Source organism: Cucurbita maxima, unplaced genomic scaffold (assembly GCF_002738345.1).
Source record: "Cucurbita maxima cultivar Rimu unplaced genomic scaffold, Cmax_1.0 Cma_Scf00013, whole genome shotgun sequence".
Classification (NCBI taxonomy): Eukaryota; Viridiplantae; Streptophyta; class Magnoliopsida; order Cucurbitales; family Cucurbitaceae; genus Cucurbita; species Cucurbita maxima.
The window spans coordinates 4,511,896-4,517,530 of record NW_019272029.1 but is presented as its reverse complement, the minus strand read 5'-3'; the positions used below and the strand labels follow the sequence as shown (position 1 = coordinate 4,517,530).

The following is a 5,635-nucleotide window of genomic DNA, read 5'->3' as shown; positions in this document are numbered from 1 at the left end:
CCCCCGGCCTTATTCAGACATTGTATTCTTTTCTTTTGAGGCCTTATTGATGCAAAGTTGATAAGATTGCCTAACGGATATGGAACGTTCTATGGGGATGTGGGGATGCTTGTTTGCAGGCATGATTTGGGACAATATCAGGAGGCTCTTGAAGCAAATGGCATGTAGCTTGTCATGCTGGTTTATGATTGAAGAGGTGTAGTCTTGTTGATGTAGAACTAAGGGAAATTCAGAATTGTATTCAATTGAAGGTAATGATACAAACTGGAAGCTGACCATTTATAGGTCACAAGTCAGCAAACAAATCAAAACTAACCCAAGGCTTCCTAACTAATTGACCAATTCGGTTGAGGGGGTAAATAAGAGAAAACTTGGGTAAACTAAAGAAACTAAAGAGTACAAGAATGCCAGATCTAGTGAGAATTAAAAAAAGATGCAAGAACTATGAAGAAACTCAAATAAAATATCTTAAAAAGTACTTCCGAAGGGATTATGATTAATGGAACTTAAATCTTCAATATTTTACAGAGAAACCTCCCTTCACACGATTTATCATCCTCAATTTGTCATTTTTGTTTCTTGGATGTGGATTGTCTTCTGCATATTTTCTTTGGTTGTTCCTAATTGCAGTTATGTTGGTTTAAGTTGTTTCCGAACATTTCTCATTAGCCCAAAATTGGCTCCGAAATCTATGCTTTTGTGGGGTAATACAGTAAAGCCTTTTTTTTTTCCTTGTCAAAATTATGTTTTGAAAGAAACCGAAGGCTGTTTCACAATAAGCATTTCCTTTGGCTAGATCATTTTGAGTCAGCTCATCTCAAAGCTTCATCATGGTGTTCTCTTTCCAAATATTTTGTTAATTTATATTTTCAGGATATCAATCTTAATTTTGGAATGCTTGTATATATCCTTTGTAGATTTCTTTATTTGAGGCTTACTATTTCTTATTGCTTTTATTCCTTCCTTGGAGTTTGCATCCATTAAGCATTAGGCTCTTTTCATTACATCCTTTTCGTTTCTCTAGATTTGGGAGGGTACAAATTATATTGCTATATGTTAAAAACTGTGCAACTTAGGTCTTCTTGTATAGAAGAGAGATCTATTACATACATGGAAAGAATAATGCAATTAAGACTAAATATTGACCACTAATGTTTACACTTAAATAGTAGAATTCCAAGACTTCCCTTCAAGTTGGTTTAAAGATACCTTCCATAGTTAGCTTGCCAATTCATTTGTCACATTACTTTTGGGAGTCCTTTAATTGATACATCAACAATTTGCTGTGACGTTGGAAGGTAAGGGATACATATTACTTCTGCATCAATCTTCTTTTTAATAAAAAGCTTATCCACCTTAACATTTTTGTTCTATCATGTAAACTGGATTATGAGCCATCAAAATGATAACTTTATTGTCACAACAAATCCGTATAGGCGTCTTTTGAAGGAACTTCAATTCTCCAAGTACCCTTTTTTGTCCGTATACCCCCACAAATTCCACGTGCTAAAGCTCTTGTATGCTTCAGTACTGCTTCTAACTACCACATTTTGTTTTTTTGCTCTGCCACATAATTAAGTTCCTTCCAACAATAGAACGATAACCTGAGGTAGATCTTCTATCAGTAGTACTTTTTACCCAATCTGCATTAGTATAAGAGGGTGCTTATTGAATAAGATACCTTTCCCATGAGTTTCTGTAAGTCAAAATTTCAACTTCAAAATGAACTGGTTCATGCATACAACATGTGTAATATCAGGATGGGTATGGGATAGATAGACTAACCCTTCAACAAGTTTTTGGTATCGCTCCTTGTCCTTTATTTCTTCTGCTTTTGCAACTTATAATTTTAGATGGAGTTTAATGGGGGCTTTCTGCAACCTTACGTTCAAGTAGTCCGGTTTCTTAAAGTAAGTCAAAGACATTTTCTTTGATTATAAAGATACCCTTTTTTGATGCTGCAAATTCCATTTCTAAGAAATATTTTAATGTTCTCAAATCCTTGATCAGAATAATGTCAACTAAGTATCGTAAGTAAATTATTCCTGATTGTTCAATCATTTGATAACCAGAGTCATTCTTTGATAAATGATCACTATGCGTCAGACTCAATAGAATTTGATCCATTTTTTTTTTTTTTTTGTTGTTAAGGTGGAGAACTGAACCAAGAATTATCTTTCTTTGAGACTAGGATTCTATTTTATCATAAATCCAATCAATGTTCACATTTTTTTCTTATCAATGAATATATCTCTCTGACTTAGATGTCTCGTATTTCTAAAAAAAATGATTCAATTGATGGGATTTGGTACGATACTTGTGATATTGATGAGATTGATATTCTGATCTTTCTTCTTCGAACATATTGATTTGATCCCATAAGAACGACCGCCATCCCATAACATGTTGCCACCAAAAGGAGTACCCATATTTCTTCTAGAGAATCTCCTAATTGTTCCAAGCAAACTAGAAAGAGATTCTTTAACCAGAAAGAATTTAGTTTAGATATGGGATACCTATCTAGAAGTCTTTGCAACTCAATCATTTATGATGGAATCATCAAAGACTTGGCCTTTTCGAACTCTATTTGTAACTCACTATAGGCTTGAGAAACAAGGAGAAGATGTGTACGATTTCTCTAACAAATTTTTTCTTGGGTTCAACTATACTTGTTTCATCATTACCTATAAGAATAATATTATCCACTTGGAGGATCAATATTGAGATTTTATTATTCTTCTAATGTGATGAGGAAGGGGTTGGAGAAGAAGCTAAGTAATGAAATAGGGAAATTTAGAAGGATCCCTACCGTTTGAGAGACCCCAATCATCAGTCTCTACAATCAGGAGAGAGAGCAACCGATTGAAGTAAAGACAAGAGAGCATCTTAAGGTCACTTAAACGGATGATAAGGAATGAAAGAAACTCCAGGATTTCCCCAGACAAAGAAAGATCTCCCCAAGAAGTCCTTGACTCGTTCCCCCATATGGCTTTTTATTGGTGTAAAAATGTTCATCCTCATAGCAACTATAGTTTGAATCCTTTCATATGCAATTGTTGAAGTCTTTTGTAATCACTTTGGATGGATCTTACCTTTTGTATCATTTCATTTAATCAGTGAAAGTATTTCCTATACAAAATAGTAAAGGCTCAGAAGCTACTCCTGAATTGAGGTCAAGAAGTTTTGGGGACCTGTATAAAGGATTCGACACTGAAAAGCAATAGGGGGCATAAGAAGCCAAAGATACTCCTAGAATCAAACGCTTGTATCATCTCCCACAATAGATGGAAGAACGAAAGGAAGCTTGGAAAGCAGAAGGGGATTTCCTTCCACAAGTTTCTAAAAGTGCCTATAGAAGCTAAATTGGAAACCTAGCTGTTGAGATGACACCTGTATTTGCTCACAATTTCCGAATGGCATAAAGTTTAAGGTTTTGAAGGGACCTGTCATGTCCATTATGAGGCAAATGCTTTTGTTGCCCTACTTTCCTATCCCCAAACTACCTCCTTATTAGGTTTCAACACCACACTCCAATTCACTGAATGATTTCCTATCCTCAAACCACTCCCTTGTTAGGTTGCCACAACATACTGCAATTCACTAAATGTGACCCACCTCCCTCCTCAACCCCTCCCTGCAGAAATTCCCATGTGACTTTTCCTTGATAGATCCTTGTATGTTGAAAAGAAAGAAAATGCACGGGATTTCAGGGTAGTCTTCCCCTTCAGAGAAGAAATCGTTTTTTTCCTTGAAGAAGCTCTTTTAAAAATTTCAATTACCTTGAATGAACTTTAAATCTTTCACCTCTGAAGGTTAATTTTCTTTTGTAAATTTCATGCATCAATGAAATTTGTTTCTTATTAAAGAAATGTTTAAACTTAGTTCTTAAACGCAGATGCTAGTTCAATAAAGTTGTTCATTCAGTACCAATATATCCTTATTTTTTAAAAATAAAATTCAATTAATCTAAAGTCCCCATTGAACATATTATTGGACTTGGTGTAGCCTGATGCAGCAATGGAAGCAAAATTCATGGAGTCTCCTTTTTGTTGCTATTATCACCCTTGGGGTCCTACATTATGGATATGTCTCTTATCTTGGTACTTACAGAGAGTTGCTAATCCTGTTTATTTCATGCAAAACAGGCATTAATCAACACGATCTCAAAATTTTAGAAAGTCACGTTGCCTACTCTCTAAGTAAAGAAAAATCAGCAGTCTACTTCTACATGATGCAGTGCACTCGATCAGCAACTGAAGATGTAATTCAAGTTCCAATAAAAGATGCCTTCGACAGGTTTCATTGTTTTCCTTTCACGCCTGCCCCCTTCAATTCTGTGTCTTGGTTTGAATGCATGTTCCAGGAGCTCATGTGAAATGAGCATGGATGAAGGTCAGTCCTCAAATGCATAGATACCCTTTTTTGCTCTTGATTTTTCTCTTTTCCATGGTATTAGTTTGCAGGATTCGTTGTTTAAAAAAAATGGTAGGAGATGGAGCGTTACTTCAAAAGTTGAGTACTACCACATTCTTCCTTATGTGAAGATGGTGCTAACCTGGTTTCGTAGGTATACTTTTCATTGCTATGGATATTATTTTTGATGTTGGTATTTATATATCGGTCTGCATAACTTGATACTTAAAGCCTGATTCTTGATTATTGTGACCTTGTTTATTTCTGCTTCCTGGTGCCGCTGTGTCCAGCCTCTTGGCTCTTGCTAGTTGCCAGTAATGTGAGGTTTAACTATTATTGGATATTAGTTGGAAAATAGTAGAAAGAAGACTGCCAACCCCATAAGCCTCTCGTTCAGTAAGGGGTTGAGGAGATCTAAGAAAGGAAGAATTATCAGAAGATGGCAAGAAAAAGCTACTGATATCCTCTTATCTAAAAAATGATACAGATGAGGAAACAAGGCGCATGAGGTTTTTCCCCACTCAAAAATCCTCCACCAGAGAGTATCAGGCTCCTTGTGGAAACGCTACAACAGTTTTGCCAAAAGAGTCTCATTACATAATTACAGAACATCAGACATTAGCAGAAGTGGTTGGCAGAGAAGTCTCCCAGAGGTGGAGATAGAGATTGAACGAAGGTGGGGAGTGAGAATTGGGGGAGGGGAAGGAGTTTTCTAGAGTTAGTGTTTTTTTTTTTCATTACAAACTTTTTTATAAATTTTAATTTGTGGGCTTTTAATGGACACTTTGTGGCATGTTTCTTTACTGGGTTTAAATGGGCTCATATAGCTTATTGGGTTTTATGTTTTTGTAAATTTTAAGCTAAATTCAAGGACCAATTAAATCTTCATTCACATTTTTTTAAAAAAAATTAATTATTTTTAATATTTAGTAAAAAACTGAAGTATTTTGGGTTTGATCTTTTAATATATTTATGAACTTGTCCCCAACGTGTCCATATCCTATGTTTTAGAAAATTGGTGTGTCGTAATGTCATGTCACGTCTATGCTTCTCAGGCGAAAGCTTGTCCATGCAGTTGGGTTTTGGAAAAAGTCTTTCCTAAGTTGGTTAAGGGGAAGAAATTCTTGTAAGGAAAGGGTGGAAGTGCATTTTCTTCTTCTTATTCTTCGTCTTTTTTTTTTTTTTTTTTTTTTTTTTTTTTTTTTTTTTTTTTTTTTTTTTT

The 5,635-nt window shown here is 35.2% G+C and overlaps 1 protein-coding gene across 5 annotated transcripts in view; it reads left to right on the top strand.

Moving 5' to 3' along the window:
* Window positions 1-5,635, top strand: part of LOC111488583 — a 23,845-nt gene that overhangs the window by 7,799 nt on the left and 10,411 nt on the right. For all 5 annotated transcript variants that reach the window (XR_002719223.1, XM_023136409.1, XM_023136406.1 and 2 more), the window contains exons 4-5: window positions 4,146-4,296; window positions 4,457-4,567. Coding sequence is in view for 4 of the 5 variants with exons in the window: in XM_023136409.1 (XP_022992177.1) it covers window positions 4,146-4,296; window positions 4,457-4,567 (262 nt within the window). In the remaining variant the exon portion in view is untranslated. The remainder of the gene's footprint in view (window positions 1-4,145; window positions 4,297-4,456; window positions 4,568-5,635) is intronic.